Source organism: Accipiter gentilis, chromosome 18 (assembly GCF_929443795.1).
Source record: "Accipiter gentilis chromosome 18, bAccGen1.1, whole genome shotgun sequence".
NCBI classification, from domain to species: Eukaryota; Metazoa; Chordata; class Aves; order Accipitriformes; family Accipitridae; genus Astur; species Astur gentilis.
Genome location: NC_064897.1, coordinates 2,072,802 through 2,089,484, shown reverse-complemented (window position 1 = coordinate 2,089,484; position 16,683 = coordinate 2,072,802). Strand labels below are relative to the sequence as shown.

Genomic DNA, 16,683 nt, shown 5'->3' with positions numbered 1-16,683 from the left:
AAGCACCACTTGGTCCAGGGCTGACATCACTAGACTCATCATCTAGCCGTGAGATCTGGCTCCAGTGTCACCGAGTTTGTTATGGAAGAGATATCCATGGTAGACAGAAATAGGGATTAGACAATGTTCACACCAAGACATTGTCTCTCAGTCTGGGAAATCCATGCACACAAATACACCATGTTCTCTTTGGACAGCTGAATTGTTATCTCTCCTCCAGTCCTATTCACATGTTGATTTGATCTAAGTCAAGGAAATTCTATTATTATGCCATAAATGTATAAAATCTGCTTTTGTTTAACATGACATTTGAGTTTGGGAAAAAGCCTTTGCTCTGAAATCCAATTATTGACTAACTCTGCTAATCATGTACATAGTTCATTCCCAGATCTTCTTCTGACCTTTTCCTGTAATTTCCATTAGATTTTAAACCACAAGTTTGGCAGAGCTATTGCCAAGAAAGGACTTTTCACCATCCCCATCATACAACCATAGGTAACGTATTCAGAAATAAACACCCAGGGGCAAACTCCCTCTCACTTCGTAATTGATTTCCATTGACAGCTTTGCAATGAGACCAGATTTGGCCTTTTACGGAAACAGGCATCCACCTTGTTAACACTTCTGGTTGTTGAAGAAAGCAGATTTACAAAGAAGCTGTTTCTTGTAGCACTAATCTTGGCAAATGACTCTACATCACCTCCTATGAACTTTCTAAATCAGGAAGTTATTCAGTTTCCAGCTCACCACTGAATTCATTCAAAGCTGGATCCTGCCCATAGCCAACACAGACTCTCTAAAGAAGAAACCACAAAAAAGCTAGCAGATCTGTTAGTAATGACACTGCTGAAGCCTGGTTTAGAATGGACAGTTTACCTTGCATCTAAGGGATGAGGCCTGATAGACAACCTTCCCGTGATGAAGATTTTTGCAATGGTACTCTGTCATGTGGAGTCTCTGGTGTCTATTAACACAGCTGGGTTCACAGTTCAATTATGTGAATTCTTTGATGTCTCATTATGCAGTTAAGCCATGCTCCAATTTTTCCCTGAGGCTCCTCTCCTCTCTCCAGACACTAATTTCCATGAAACTCCTAGGAATCTTAGTATCTCCAATATTGCTGTCATTGTGCCACAATCTGCCAGCAGTTTCAAGAAGCGTTTGGTAAGATGGAGGACAGGGAGAAGGCAGACAAGGGGCAAGCAAGCAGTCCTATTGCGTGGGTACGTTTTTCTGAGAAAACTAGGTTAAACACACCATTATACACTCCAACAAATGTACAGTGCGATAGCAGGGATGAAATACCATTTCTTGACCCAGCAGAGAGAATCTTACTCCTTGCTCCATTTTCATCACTGGCCTTTAGATTATCCTGCTCTTCAAAACAGTTTCAGACACAGAATAATTCATACGGTGACAAAGAACAAAGAAACATTTTACGTGTGAGAAACTATATCCTTTTGTTTGCTGTAAATCTATTTGTTTATAAAAAAAAATAAATCACCAGCCAGGAAAATCTCAACTTCCTCACCCCCTAAGAAGCCATTTCTGGCTCTCTCCCTGACTCATTCCCCTTCTCCTCGACACAAGCTCATGCTTTTCTTTAATTAAGCAAAAAAAAATCTTAAACTTGCCCTTTGCCTGGAATTCCTCTTTTTGTTTCACCTCACTACTACTAAAAAAAGCCAAAACTAATACTGAAGGCAAATACCAGTATCTGGTCTTAGGTAATAGGTGTTATCTTGATAACACCTATCAACAGCTTTCATAGAACTTGGTTCCAGTGGCCAAATATGACCATGATTCAACCATAAATTGCATATTCACCTTATTGCCTACTCCAGATGTGAAGTTTCATATCCAGAACTGCTAATGCAGCAGCTTGCAGAATTTAATGGAAGTCACATTATTACCACACACACTGGTCTGCTTGCAAAACTTCGTATTGCATGGCCCACAGTTTCAAAATGAGTCTTTACTCTCAGACCCTCTGGATCTTAAGGCATGAAATCTGAACGTCTACAGTCTCTACTTTTAGATATTAGGACCACATTTAATTGCACAGACACTCTGGCATTCTGGGTAAGAAGTTTTCAATGAATAAGCAAAATCAGAGACTGCTTAAGAAGACTTCAGCAATATAGTACAGAAAGACAGATAAAGAAAACAGCCTGAGAAAAGTAATCAATTTACCTGGAGTATTAATAGCATCTGAATAATAGAAGGTGGAACTCTGGCTCTGGAACGTGATAATGCATCTTCCAATTTAATGTTGAGGGTAATTATATTCCTAAAGTGCAGAAGAGCCAGCTGCCGAACTGAGGGCTCCTTCCCCTTAGAAACAGAAACAAAGCAAGATGGATTATGAGCAGTGTGAAAATGACTTTCAAAATCCTCTGTCAAAATTCCTTCCTTCACTTCTCAGGGATTACAAGAATGGTAAACCTGAATGAAAAGCAAAGGAAGCAACAAAGGACACAGAGCAGCCTATAAGTCTGCACAGTGAATTTGATTTGGCAGTAACAAGCGCTGCAGACTCTGAGTGAGTCTGACTGTGCTTCAAGATGATGAAGGGGTGGGATGGGGGGAATCATACCTGAGTGCAGGATACATATGTATATTTTGTACTTTAATGGTAATGAAATGTATCATATGTTCAAAAAAAAATAAAAAGCAGGGTTGAAAAAGGGTTGAATTTCCAGTATTTCACAAGATTGTGAGTACTGGCTGGGTACTGTCTTCAATTATGGTGGGAATCCTGACTCAGCCCACCTGTGGATCCTCCTTTTCTCCACAGTTTGGGAGACTTCACTATAAGGCAGGAGCAGAATTCAAGTTTCATATTGTATTTTCAAAAGACATCTTTTTGCAGTTCAAGAATACCTTCTTATTGAAGAAAATCTCATCTTTAGAATACAATGCTAGCTCTGCCGGCAGAGATTAATACCACTTGCCTTATGAGGAGTTGCAAAGCTGTTCCTGTTTCCAGCATCAGGGTTTTTCCCTTGGGTATATATGGCTGTACATATATATCCTTGCCTGCAGTTATGAGTGCTGCCAGCCAAATACTAACATTTCTGGAAGATCTGTTATTCAGCTGATATTGATTTATCTTAGTTGGGAATAAAGAAGCCTGACCTGACCCAACCCAACCATTCCTTTTCACTTTGTTAATTATTTATACTGAAGTAAAAAAGGCCCCCAGACTGCTTCAATTGCTAATGAACAGAATTTACAAGAGCACATAAGCACCAGCTGGGCTTTTGGAAGTAACCTCAGAACATCAGACACCTAGATCTATTTGAAATTACATGGAGCTTGGGGCTCTTACCCCCCCCTAGGTTCCTTTGAAAATTCAAGCAATTATTTGCATCTGAAAGGTGAGGAGAATTGTGTTGCTAAATTATTTTCAAAGGCCTCAGGAACAAAACAATGAAAAGGGGGATTTGATGCAATTTTCAAACACTTCTGAGTGAGTTCTAATTTAGTCAAGTGCTTTGGAAAATGAGATTGAGAGCCTACCTATATCTCTATGTGCCCAAATGCCTTGGATTTAAATTATGTGGCACTTGAAAAATCTCCCATTGTGTTCTAATAGGTTTTTGGTACCATCTTATTTCTATTGTTTTAAAGTTTCTACTGGTAAGACAGAAGTCAATGGGTGAAATAGCCCTGTATGTTTTTAGAGTTCTTCTCTTTCAGAATCAAAGTCTGTGTAAAGTTGCCGCTTTTCCACTGAATTCAGATTTCATGCCTGTAATTATCTGCAGATGTAAATAGTAATATTGTTAACATTTGGACAATCATTTCAGGTGTGAAGTCCACTCGGAAAAATGGGAGAAGGTTTCGAAGTTTCCCCAAATATGTTCAGGCACCAAGCTCCCACTAAAATTTATAGGCATCTAGAAGAAAGTCCAGAAGGTCACTTATACCTATCTGGTATAAGATAGGTATAAGTGATTTCCTTGGGTACAGATTTCCTTGGGACTTAAGTGATAAACAACACTCTGTGGCCATCACGAAATTAGAAGATTGAGCCTTCATCCAAATCAGATCAAGTACCTGTTGTGGATTTAAAATTACTGGAGTCAAATTCTGTGTTCATGTAAACTAGTCTAACTTCACTATTGTTGTCCACTTATAGTAGCATAGAATTTGATCTCAGAAATACAATTCCTTTTCAAAAGTGGAGATACTTGTGAGACAAATTCACATTGCAGAGAAGGAAATGCAGATATTTAACTCAACACAGCTCCACTTACTTCTTTGTGTGCATATTTCAGTTTATCATTCATAACCTTTTTTGACTTTTAGTGTGAGTTGGCAGAAGGACTAACCACCCTTACTGCACTCCGCTTTTGTTTACAAAATCCCCCTTCGTCTTTTTCACCCAAGCACTTCAAACCCGTTTGCGTAAGTAACTTATTTGCATGACATGACTATACAGAACAGCTGCACTGGGAGGTTGGCCCAAGGAAAGAGAGTTAAGGATTGCATCAATCTGTTGATGAACCAGTAAAGTTGCTTTTTCAAGTTTTTCAAGATTCTATAGTAACAGAGTAATTTTTCACCTGCACAGGATAGAAAATAGCCTGAAGCATGGGCAGGACATCACTGAAGAAAAAATCCCAAGTTTCAGCTAAGGTATCCAGTAGTTTCTGCCCTGGAAAAACACACAAAAAAGTAGTGAACCGTTTAGGTTGTAATCGGCTAACTCCAAAGACTAAAACATGCAGGAAACAATGTCAATCTGCTATTATACACAAAGATGAATCACGTACCAGCTACTATTAGCAGTATGGAATTAGTATTCCTTTCAGTGTATCAGATCATTCAGTATTTGTGTCTTTTCGGGTGACACATCTAATGTTCTTAGTAAACTCAGACTTTGTGGTTAAAGCTTACTCAGAAAAAAACTCGTGAATAACAGAGTAATGGCCCCGGTTACCTCCTTCTCTTCTTGCAGTAATACCTACTGGACAAGACTGGGGAGGAGAGCAGTAGGAGGAGGACACAGCAGGTTAAACGTGGAAGCATTCCTGCAGAGAAATGTCCCGCACCATGCTCCCCTCTGCCCACCAAGCTGCAAGGAAGCAGAGCAACCCGCGCTCTGTGGAGATGCTCCACAAAGTGTTCCCTCAAATCAATCCCTGAGCTTCCCTGTATCTCCACTTACATAGAAAATCTCACCCAAGATCTATGGAAAAAGACAATGGTGTTGCAGCTCTGTTTTTTACTGTAATTTTCAAAGGATGCAGTCAAACCCTGCTATGATGCAAGTTATCCATGGTCCTCACAGCAAGGCCACCTCCCTTGTCCATTCCCTAGCTCCAGCCACCGGGAAGCTCCCCAGTGGAGACTGGAGAAGCTCTGGCCAGGTCGTACAACCAAGCTGGACACCGAGTTCCTCACAGAACATTTTGTAAAACAGAGGCAAATGCAGGAGCCAAGATCTACTGCAGAGGAAGTCTGGCTTGATCACTAGATGCTGCCCTCAAATCCCTGTTCTCCAAGACAGCCTGTGTGACCTTGGGCAAGCTCTTCAGCATCCCTGTGCCCCTAACCCAACTATGAAAGGAGAGCAATGGCACTGTACCTCCACCAGCAAGTACTATGGGGATAAATACAGCAATGATTATGAGGCATTCAGACAAGACAATATGACTTATCAGAAAGCCAATTCAATAGCAATCAATCAATATTACAACTGGTTTCAGAATCAGATACTATTCTTAATTTTTGTATTACAGCATTACTTAGGGTGTCAGCCAGGGAACATTTTGCCTAGAATTACACACGTATCACAAAGAAACTGCATGAAAGCAGCTACACTCAAAGTTAGCCAAGTGCCAATCTTTATTATGGAATACTTTATCTCCCTGCATTTTTAAGCACATGACAAATAGCACCAGCTCTGGCCCATCTGCAACTCCTGAATTATTCCCGGGTTGATAACTTTAAGTGCTTTCTGTGACAAATGTGGATCACCATGCTATACTGCAGCTGCTGGCTTGTGAACCACACCAAGGTCTTTGTTTCTGCACCACCAGACAGGAGTTCTCTCTGTCCTACACACTCACGCACAAGACTGAAAAGGGTGTTCTTGGTTTCAATTTTTTTAAAAATTTGTCTTGCATTAGTTCTAGTGAACAGAGCAGGGAATCAGGTTGAAAATTTCCTAGCAGCTGTAGCAGTAATAATAATAAATACTGTTGCATTATAACCTCCTTGCACTAGTGTCTGAAACACTAAAGTGTTACAAAGATAAAATCTGATCATGAAGGAGAAGCCCAACCACTCTACGCGCCTTGAGGGCAGAGTTTTAAAAAGAGTTAAATATGTTAGTTGCCCACAAGTTGAGGTTAAGTGGAAACTAAGCCCTTACAAATTTGGCTCCAGATGTGGGTGCTGAACATTGGTCCTTTTCAATCTTGCTGCTAGAATTGCACGAAGTCAAATTACCCTGTTGAGATTAATACATCTTTACTGTCACACACTCTTTGCACCTTGTGGACAGCTTGTTTTGTGAAGTGATGGATTTCTGTACAGCAGCTCAGAAAGGCTGCAGAGTTAACTGCCTTTTGCCAGGCAGGCCTTTTACTGAGGGCTGTGGAAGAATTCCTATGGTTTGTTGATCATGAGCATCTTTCACACAGAAGAACGTGACTTCCGTGTGCTTTCAAGAACATGTTTGTTTTACTGTAAAGCAAAGATCCCTGCATTTTCCATAAGCATTTGCTGGACTCCAGGAAGCTGGGTTACTCTAAATGCTCATTTTAATGAAGCACAACATAGTCAGTTTTGTATGACATAAAAATGCATGTAGTACTTTTCACAGTGCTGCTAAAAGCTAATTGAAACTCCTGAAATAAATGTAAGAATAAAAACTATCATTTCAAAACAAAAGCTAAAATTTTCAAAACCTCCTGCAGGACAAAAATGCTCCAAAGTGCACCCTGAAGTGATCTTTTTCCTATTTTGAAAACTTCAACACCAACTGGATAGGGAAACGTAAACCATGGGATGTAGGACAAACTGAGATTTGAGGGCAGGACGGCTGCTGCTGCAGACCCAGAAGGGAGCCCCGCTCAGAATGGGTGCTCCCAAGACTACCATGCTCCCGGCTTTGTCTTGGATGTTTTGGGAGCCAGGGAGTCACTGACTATGGGATGGACTCTGGGGTGCTGCTACCTCTGCTGCCAAAAGACCCAAATTCCAGCCTTGGAAACTCACATCCTTCAGCAGCTCCCCAGGCAAGCTAACAGAAAGCTATCTGTCACAAAGACCTCTGGTTCTGAATGAGACTCCTAAATTACAGCTACCCTCCCGTAACTAGCCAAGTCTTAGTGAGCTGACACTTCCAAGGATGCACTTGGAAAAACATGATCAATTTAATCCTCACCTTACCAGCATTTCTGACCATATTTTAAGGAGTAACCACAAAGTGATACACCAAATTCAAAACCAAAATAAACTTAACAGCTTGCTGAAATTTTTTTATTTGCCAAACATGCTCCTACATTTGAAAGCCATTTAGTGGTCTCACATTTCAATTTCTCATCTCACCTTTGATCTCAAACATCAGAGATAGTATTTTTTTATTTTCAAGCTAGTAAAACCAGGAAAAAGGGGTTGGACTTTGGTAGGTCTCTGCATCCAATTTGCTGATTTGATACTTAGAAACCAACTTCCTTTGTGATTTACAAAGCAGCTATGAAGGCCTCGAGATCCTTACAGCTCCCCTTGTGCTCTCCAAGCTGTTATTTTATATAACTGAGGAATTCTCTATTCAGCTTAGAAGAGTTTGGGTACTTTTGGGGGGTATTTTTTAATGTGAAATTTGTTCTCTTTTTGCAGTGTTCAGGGCTATCGTCTTTTCACCAGAAAAGCTGGGTCCCATAGAACCATCTTAATCTCATCAACTGTACTGTCAGTAATGAAAGGTTACATTTAGGATTTATAGAGAGCTGAAAGTAATGGACATGGTTATCTCCAGGCTACTGCTAAAACAGTATATTTAGACTAAATGGTATTATGACTGCAACTTTGGAAAAGGAAAGACGCATTTCTTTAAAATTGCCTTGACTCCCCAAAGATCTTCAGACTGTTTAAATGATCAATCATTCTTGAAGATATTCTGAAACCGTTTCACCCTCTGATGGTGTATGCCTACATCTAGGACAAAACAGCATCTTTAACAGAACATCTAAATGCCACACAGTAGCATAGGACATGAAATGAAGGTGTCTGCAAAATGACACATCAGGTGGAGGTTATCCTTGATGTTTATTTCTGTAAGGTGACACCCCCAGAAGGTGCAGACAGACAAATGGAGGCTTGACTGTAAAAAAAAAGAGACAGTGTCTGACCTCGTTTATGTAAGCATGAATCCACAATAACTCTTAAAACAACCTACAGCATTATTTTGGACTTAGCCAGACACTTCAACTAACTGGGATCTTAGTGCTTATTTTTTTGTTTATTAAGATATCTCAGTCCATTTTTCCACTTTTCCTTAACATTGAGCAGGTTATAATTGAAGGAGAAGGAAGTGTCCACGCTGGAGGCAACCTTTCCCTTACTCCATCGATGCTGCTCTAGGCCACCACCTCTCCTTGATGAAAGCCAGTGGGACCCTGTCGTGGTTTAACCCCAGCCAGCAACTAAGCACCATGCAGCTGCTTGCTCACTTCCCCCGCCCCCCCAGTGGGATGGGGGAGAGAATCGGGGAAAAAAGAGTAAAACTCATGGGTTGAGATAAAGAAAGTTTAATAGAACAGAAAGAAGAAAATAATAATAGTAACAACAATAATAACAATAATAAAAATAATAGGAATATACAAAACAAGCGATGCACAATGCAATTGCTCACCACTCGCCAACCGATGCCCAGTTAGTTCCTGAGCAGCGATCGCCCCAGGGCAACTCCCCCCAGTTTATATACTGGCCACGATGTCCCATGGTATGGAATATCCCTTTGGCCTGTTTGGGTCAGCTGCCCTGGCTGTGCCCCCTCCCAACTCCTTGTGCCTCTCCAGCCTTCTTGCTGGCTGGGCATGAGAAGCTGAAAAATCCTTGACTTAGTATAAATGCTACTTAGCAGCAACTGAAAACATCAGTGTGTTACCAACATTCTTCTCATATGAAATCCAAAACATAACACTATACCAGCTACTAGAAAGAAAATTAACTCTATCCCAGCTGAAACCAGGTCAGAACACCAAGGCAAGACACAACAAAAGACTGCAAGAATGAATTGATACAGCTAATCCATAGTCCTGGGAAGATAGGGGAAAGCATCACACTGTTCCCAGAATGCATTTGCTAAAACTCTTGTGACAGACATAGGTAGTCATGCTAAAATCCAAGTTACCTTCATAAAACCGGATCTTGTCCCTTAGGATCACCATGCCTTTTGTGAGCAGCTGATTCTGTAAATAAAACACAAACTACCTTTACTTATTACTGTACTTCCCTACAGGCATCATATTTCACATTTTGTTAATTCTTAACTTTTGACAATGAAGGGGCTCTTTTATTTTAATGATCAATCATCAAAGGACTTCTCCTGTGTCCATCTTGCTCAAATCACTTGGTACGCTTATCAAATGATTATATAATCCCCTACTTCTTTCAGGATACAGCACATATTCTGTGCAGCAGAAAGTGCTTCTCAAACTTCAAGTGGCTGACCCACAAAGCAGGTACTCTGCCTTAGAGAAGCCGAAAGAATACTGCTTCAATAGTGTGTACTTACTGCTAAATGTCTTTCCCATTAACTATACTACAATGAACTTAACTGGTTTACTCAGAAACTTAAATTTTAAGTTAAAAGAGACTGTCTGAAGTCTACTGAAAGACAGTAATGTCATACAGAAACTCAGTGACTACACAAATCTATTCCACGGCTTGGACTTTCACTATCTAACTGTATACATATATATATGTATAAAATCCAAATCCCATTAGAACATAAATGACAGAACACACAGAAGTCAGTGGACGTCTCTGAATGGTTTCACAGGTCTCTAGATCAGCATTTAGAGTGGGTGAAATGATTTTGCTCTGTAGCATATAACAAAATCTGATTTAAATGAAAGAAAGCACATGCCTACCTGTAGATATTCAGTGAAAAAGGATCCCAGTTCTGTTTTCAATAATTGCCTGTATTCAAAAGAGTAAGAAAAGGATCTGTGTAATCAGCAAATCATATTAGCTGTGCACTGCATGGAAAAGGGGAAGTCACTAATAGCAAAATATTTTCATATGAGCACAGAGCCTGTCAATAATACCTAACTACAAATAGAGCAAATGGGGTCAACAATACCAAGACTCCCAACCAGCATTTCTTTGTGTTGAAAAGTAACTGCTGTGCTTTTGGATAGTTCAGTTGCACAAATACATATGAAAGGAAATTAAGATTTGATGAAAAGAGGATGTTTTCCATCCTACTTCTCATCCTTTCAAAAATGCTCAAATTGTTCTCCTGCTGTGCCAGGGCTTCAGTGGCACCTGGCACTGCAGACATGGGAGGACTCCTGGTGCTCTCTGCCCATCTGTGGGTCTGAGCCAAAAAACAAGCACTTGTTCAGAGCCAAATCATCCCTCTCCTGCATAATGTCAAAAAAGAGCTGTGACAAAATATTTAGAGAGAAACCTGAAGCAGGATGATATTCTGTGGGTTTTGTTGCAGGTGTGAAACTTGGCCAGTTTTCACTGAAAGGGTCACGATCTTCCACTCAGGAGACTCATGACAGCTGAAGTTTCCTACAGTTTCAGTGAAAAAGCAGGTAGGAATTTAACAGTTTAGCTCTGCCTTTCATGATTCCTCTACACTAAAACCTACAAAGCAATCTCACAGAGCAAACCAAACTGACATGCAAAAAAATTCCCACAAACAATCCTCAAATTCAGAAACTGAATTCAACCCAATCTGCAAGCCTAGTGTTTGTACCCAGGTAAAACTCACTACGTTGCTAAAAAGCTGTATGTCCTTCAAATCTCACACGTTGGACACTAGATATATTTCTCTGCAGTCAGGTCACTATTCAGGTGCATAAATGAGAGCCTGGACCCTATAGAAACATAGCCCCAGCTGGGTTTTCTGAACACATGCAAATCTGGCCTGGAGCCCTTTTGAAAACCTGTCTCTGTGTGACCACCTCGGGTCCCATGAAGAAATAAAGTCAAGTTCAACTTAAAATCTAAACACTGACTTCAATTAGGGTAGTTATGTAAATTATATATTCAGTAGCATGTTATCATCTATCACTTTGGGTTATGTCTTTAACTAACAAATAACTAATTAATCACATTTTTTAACTAGTAAACAAATACATGTCTGGTTTTAGAAGGCCACCATATTCCTACGCTCCATGAAAAAGTCTGCAGGAGTTGGATCTGATGTTTTTAACAGCACATGCTTCAGCACAGCCTCTTGATATCTTCTGAAAGTTCAGGGAAAGGAGGAGCAGGTCAATCTTTAGGAGGCCGAAATACAGTATCTTATTTATTTATCCTTAAGCACATGTCCACACTGACCTCCGTAGCACCCTGTGGAAACACCCTAGGCATAAATGAAATTGAAAATAAACAAAAAGAAGGGGATTTTCAGATGCTCCTAAGCATCAAAATCCTTTTCAGCTAAAAACCTGATTAATTCAGACAAACTATCTCTGGACAAAAATTTCCAAAGCCAGCTCAGGCTTTAGCCATAGGTCTCTCATTGCCACAAATGGCCATTGTATGGCTAGTCCCTTTGGCACGCTGTTGCAACATATGGGAGAGGACAACCCTTGCAGTATCCTGAGACTCCATCCTGACTGGTACCCACTGACAAGCCCTTGGCAGGAGTTAATACCCACCTCCCCCAAAGGTCGTTAAAGTCTTAAAGCCTTAAGAGTAGACATTGAGTACAAGGATGCTATAGCCAAATCCTGCCATGCTCACTCAAAGTGGGAATTTACTGTCCAAGTATTGTGATTTTTTTCCGGAATGCAGTGCAAGCAATGGCACTAAAGGTTTTTCTTACTTTGAACTCAGATAAATAAACCATTTTTAGGTTAAAATAACAAGAAAGTAGCCGTTTTGAATTCTCCTATGATAGAAGCCATTTATTCCCAGATATCTCTTTGTGCCACTGTTTCAAAAAGTACTGATACTTGATGCTGACAGGTTTTGCTTAATTTTCAGCCCTTTCCTCAAGCTAGAAGCTCTTTGAAGTCTAATCTTGGATTCCTCTTAGTCTTCAACAGGTGATTTGCACATACTTTCTCTTTTCATATTTCAGGTTCTAGTGATAATTCCTGTCATTTAGAGCAGGAAATACAAAATTATGTTCTACTTATCCAATAACTAGCCCCCTGATAAAACAAAATCCCACCACATTTCCATTTTTTCTGCTGTGAATGAAGTAAACAAGCAGTTTGTAGTTAATTATATGCACTGGACTGCATCACACCAATCAGCATCGTGGCTACATTAGCATCTCCGTTTACAGGGTACAACTGACAGAACAGTGAATGTGTCTTACCTTTTAAATCCCTAATAATGCAGATACTTCATGCTACTTAATTAATTTCTAGTGAAATAAATAGTGAGGCTCTCCGGCCATGTCAGAACACTGGTGTTTTATGTTCTCTGTATCCATATTCATGTAAAAGAGATCCACAACAAAACTGGATCCAAGACATTGCTTGCAATTTTTTTTTCATCCTTGCTTAATTTCCTTTAACAAAAATCAGTTAGGTTGTCACCTGTCAGATCCTGGGTAATTCAGATTACTGAATAACCTTATCTAGATATATAGACATCATGGTGGAATCCCAGTAAAAATCTGATTAAGTCTAAAAGAGATCCCTGATCAGATAGCAGACCTTGTTTCAAGCACATCTGATGTTGAAGCCAGTGTTTTTGCACTCTTATGAAGCTTGTATATCATTGGTATCAGGTCTTCATTCCCTGTTTAATGACTTCAGAAATTAAGATAATAATATAAATTCACATAAAATATGCTAAAGTAGCTCCTGACTTTTCTGTATCTCCCTGCTGTTGCTGCTTTGGTTCATTTTGAAAATAACTCTTGCAATATTACTCAGAATGGAAAGTCTAACACTGTGTATTTCTGTTAAATAAAGTTAAATGAAGCAAATGGAAACAAGTGATTTTACTGGGTTTGAACTCTTGCTACAAAGGAGGAAATGCCACTAAAATGTGCTTTGTTTGCATTAAGCCAACATCCTGAAACTCAGAAAAGAGACAGCTATAAATATGTATTAGCTTTAATACAGGACATCCTGCTTCCACTACGTTTCCCTTTCCTTCTTTTTCTTCCTTGATTTACAAGTGGTGTAAATAAACACTTTGAAATGACATATGGTGCATGAAATGAAAAAGAAAAAACACTGTGTGATTACTAATATTACACACATGCACCAACAGAAATACTAAACAGTAAGTGTAGGCATATAAATTTTCATTACCTGACTTTTGACTCTATCCCCTATTAAATCACCTAGGGAGGGCTCAGAAGTAGTAATGTACAGGCCATACACTGGTCATACTTGCAGTTACTGGATTATCTTCTCACCACCTTACTGTACTGCATTAGCTTTAGCAGAGTTAGTCAGGAGCTACAGTAATATGAAAGAGACTGAAGTCACACGCTGATTTTATTGGTAAGTAGGGCTTCTGAGCACTACATAACTCCATATTTAAGGCCACTTTCTAATGCCAGAGGAAAGCAAGAATAGTGTCAAAAGCCACCGGTGTAAATGAGTAGCAGCTTTTATGAGCCAAACCTAGAAAAAAGTAAGTGTTACTGTACAGATTTTTACCCACTGATATTTTCTTAAATTATCAGTGCATACATAATAAGAGTTCAAAGCCTCAAAATGTGTGTTCAGAAAAGGAAGTTATACATATTTGTTTGCACATATGTGACATACAGTAGTTGAATATACGTGACATTTCTAAGTTAAAATGATGGTGTGCAAATATTGCGGGCATAACCTAACTGTTCAAATATTTACATTTGGTCTGTGAGTCAGCTTGGATATTCAAGGTTTAACTATGAAAAGTATCCCAGAATCTGCTCTAATTAAAGCAGTAAAACAAAATAACTTCTTTTACTGTCCTGTAACTGTTAAAAAAGTTACTGATACTAGCGATTTACCTGAATGCTTCCACACTCAAATCCTGTCCAGTGGAAATAACGGCTATTTGTTTCCTTTTATCTATGTACTTGTGGGGAAAATGGATCTAAAACAATCCTGATGTTTAGGAATCAGATATTTTTGCATTCAATAATAACATTAACCCAAAGAAAGTTATTTTGAATTCAATAACAATAGTAATAAGCCAGGTATTTTTGTATGTGTCAAATCAGTAATTTCTTAGTTAGGTTTTGAGCTGAATTTAAGTGAGGCAAAAGGGCTTTGGTTGCAAACAGTCAGGAGGCCCTAAAACGTTATTGACTGTGGTTGGCAGTAAAATGAAGCACACAGCAGGAGTGCAGTAGCTTCTGGAAAGAGGCGGTGGCTGGGCCTGTGAACACACATGTTTAAAAAATACCACTACCATGCTCTCCTCTAGAGACAGATCTTTGGGCCATTGTGTCCTCTTCACCCACTTGCAGTTTTCTCATCTTAGCTTTTTTCTATGAATGAAGCAAGCAGGACACACACAAGAAGCCTCACAAAAACAAATTCAGAGTTGTCAACTAGAGGATGGACAGCTTTTGGCAATAAATTAGAAGACTCTTCAGGCCAAGTAGGAGGCGAGAGGGAACAACCTCAAAACAGCAGTAGACAAGAACCAGTCTTGAAAGCCACGCTGCATCTTGCCAAATGCTCGCTCATCCCAGGAGAGTTATGCTGCTGATGCCTCATTCACAACAGCAGCTTTCTAGCTCAGTCTAGATTTCACAATATTTTGTCCATCAGCTCAGGTATGAGTCACCAGGCGTTCCCCCCCCCCCCCCCCCCCCATGTGAGCGATCAGTCGAGATAACAACAAAGCAGCATTATCCTTACCCTAACAAAACCAGAAATGGGCCTATCACGCGGCAGCAAAGCCCATCATAAAATGAAAAAAAAACCCAAAAAACCAGTCTATTTGTAGTCAGCTTGCCTGTTCAGCTGCCTGGGATGTTGCAATAAACTCAACACAACTATATTAGCAAGCATCATCATGGTGCAGGGTTTATACCCAGGTAAATGAAAGCAAAACCTGGGCACAATTCACCAAATAATAGCTATCTATCTGTCTTCTATTTGTTGGTTCGTACAAGATTGTATTTGTCTCTGCCACATCAGCAGATAATTCTTCCTCTTCTGTCCCTCACCAGCAGACGAGCACCCTGAGGCAAATGCATTGGTCCAGGAAATCTTAGCCCAGAACTACCATTTTTTGTCATTCAGATAAAGCTGAAGAATCCTAACTGCACTTACAGTAATAACAATCAACCATTATTCCAATAACTAACTGAAAATGATCGATGGATCATGCTAACTGACAGCCATCCTAGAAAAGCTATTCTTTGTATGTCATTTTGTCCCCAGAGAAGTAAGAAATAACTGGAGAATAAGTTTCTTTTAATTTCAAAAAGACAGAGAGAGATGGAAAAAGAGAGATCACACACCAAAACTCATTCACCTGGAATTCTCTGAAGATAAGCCCACAATTAAAAGAACCAGACTGGGCCAGCTATCCCAGACTGGGAACCAGACAGGGACAGATAGTCCCAGAATATCTGGATATTCTGTGGATTTCGTCAGACTCCAGTGCCCGGACAGAGTGGGAATAAGCAGTAAGGGAAAGGGAATCACTGAGGCTCTTATCTGAAGGCAGCCAGGGAATGTAATAAGCTGTCTGTCTTTTCTAAGTGCAGCTTCTTTTCCACTAGTTATTCTTCAAAGCATTGGGACAAATTTCTAAAAGGAAATCTGCTACTTTGCCCTTGTCAGTGAGAGAGGGTTTAGTAAGTAATACTAAGTGCTAGAAAAAGTAGTAAAAACTGAAGTGCCGTAAATCCAGATATCAGCTTATCTCTTGGTAAATGTTTCTTTGCAAGTATAACTTAAATAACTCGAATGGTAGGGTTTTCACCTTCTGTGGTTTTTTGGGGTTTTTTTTAAGGAAAAAAGTTCCCATTATCCATCTCACTGGTCTATATTTAGTCTGTTGCGAACAGCATCACCACAGTATGAGAAAGGAATAGGAACCTCAGTTCACTGTGCTGACAAGACAGCTTTATAACATCTACAGCATATTCAGCCTTTCCAGAAGGAGCAGCTAGATGTAAGGGACCACCAGGCAGGACATCTTTCCTTGCCATGTTGCACTGAGTGCCTGAAGGCTTTACATGCTCCACCTATGCAAGTGAAGCACCTCAGAGCTACGCCTGGAACGGGCAGCATCATTGCAGTGGAATAGGGCTGCATTACTAGAGGGGTCCAGGTTTTCCCTTCCTTAGTTTCAATCCAGTACATCAAGACAGACTCTGTAATAATCCAGCCTCCTCATGGCTAAGCACCTTCTCCACAGAAGGAGGAACCCAGCTCTCGCTACACAGTGAGGTGTTGACACACATCAACAACAGCTATTCACTAAGGCCCAATTGACTAGATTGGTTGAAACAACAACTGGGGGAAAAAAAGGCAATACTGCTGTAGAAGTTTTCAA

General features: G+C 40.0%; 1 protein-coding gene across 5 annotated transcripts in view; it reads right to left on the bottom strand.

Annotated features, from left to right (window-relative positions):
- The window catches only part of PRR5 (proline rich 5), a 93,875-nt gene that overhangs the window by 27,446 nt on the left and 49,746 nt on the right, over nt 1-16,683 (bottom strand). For all 5 annotated transcript variants that reach the window (XM_049822594.1, XM_049822596.1, XM_049822598.1 and 2 more), the window contains 4 exons: nt 10,116-10,164; nt 9,374-9,431; nt 4,572-4,663; nt 2,194-2,334 (listed from right to left, as the gene is read on the bottom strand). In XM_049822594.1, coding sequence (XP_049678551.1) covers nt 2,194-2,334; nt 4,572-4,663; nt 9,374-9,431; nt 10,116-10,164 — 340 coding nt within the window. The remainder of the gene's footprint in view (nt 1-2,193; nt 2,335-4,571; nt 4,664-9,373; nt 9,432-10,115; nt 10,165-16,683) is intronic.